The sequence below is a fragment of the Haplochromis burtoni genome, unplaced genomic scaffold (assembly GCF_018398535.1).
Source record: "Haplochromis burtoni strain Fernald_Lab_line unplaced genomic scaffold, NCSU_Asbu1 Contig_138, whole genome shotgun sequence".
NCBI lineage: Eukaryota > Metazoa > Chordata > Actinopteri > Cichliformes > Cichlidae > Haplochromis > Haplochromis burtoni.
Window position 1 is genome coordinate 524,812 of NW_024582499.1, and position 919 is coordinate 525,730.

Sequence of the window (919 nt, forward strand, 5' to 3'; positions counted from 1 at the left end):
GTTTTGTTTTGGTAAATGTAAAGTCCCACTTTGTGGCGTACTGCACCTTTAAACAGCGGCGCGATGTTCCAGACGTTGATGCTTCCCGCTTTCATGAACTGACCGAGAGAGATCTCTAGGAAGAAGATGGGGATTCCTCCAACGAACACGATCAGCAGGTAGGGGATCAGAAACACACCTGTGGGAGACAGAGTCATCGGTGATGACGTGTTCAGGGACGTTCAGACATCTGAAAACTCTAACCGTTCTGTTACCGTTGCACAAAAAAAATCTTCTTCAAAATCAAGAGTTTTCTCACAGCATGTAGATGCGCTGCTTATTGTATAGTTTCAGTTTTCCTGTTCATGAAATTTCAGCAAAAACCTGCAGTTCTTCTAACGGCCACCTGAATGGGTCAGTACGAGTCTTGTTAAAACCCTCACAGTGGAAACATGTTTACAGCCTCACACACAGTTTCAGCCTGCGTTACATCTGCACAGTGGATGATTTTTTTAATAACTCAAAGACTTTTGTGATGTTTGCTTTATTGAGCCATTTTATTCCATAGAGCCGTTCGTTTTTGTCATAATCACCTTTTCCCTTCTATATTTATATTTTTATTTCTGGAGCTGCTTTATTAAATTATTGCTTTCTGCTTAATTGGACTTTCTTTTATGGAATTTTAAACATATTTAACCTTTTGATTTTGTCGCATTGGATTTTATTTAACTGAGATATTCTAATTCGCTTTAGTTTTTTATAACTTGTGTTTAGAGCTGTTGAGATAGTTTATCTTGTTTGATTATTTCACAAGTTTCTGACCTAAAATAAAGACTATGACTATTCAGTCATAAATAATTTGTTTCTACTTGAGATTCTCCAAATGTTAATGTTTTAACAAAAAAGGCAATAATCTTCTTTAAAGTTATTTTGAATCAAT

The 919-nt window shown here is 36.1% G+C and overlaps 1 protein-coding gene across 1 annotated transcript in view; it reads right to left on the reverse strand.

Moving 5' to 3' along the window:
• Window positions 1-919, reverse strand: part of slc6a8 (solute carrier family 6 member 8) — a gene marked incomplete in the record, with an annotated part of 42,101 nt that overhangs the window by 26,737 nt on the left and 14,445 nt on the right. The window contains 1 exon segment of the mRNA XM_005931144.3: window positions 47-178. Coding sequence (XP_005931206.2) covers window positions 47-178 — 132 coding nt within the window.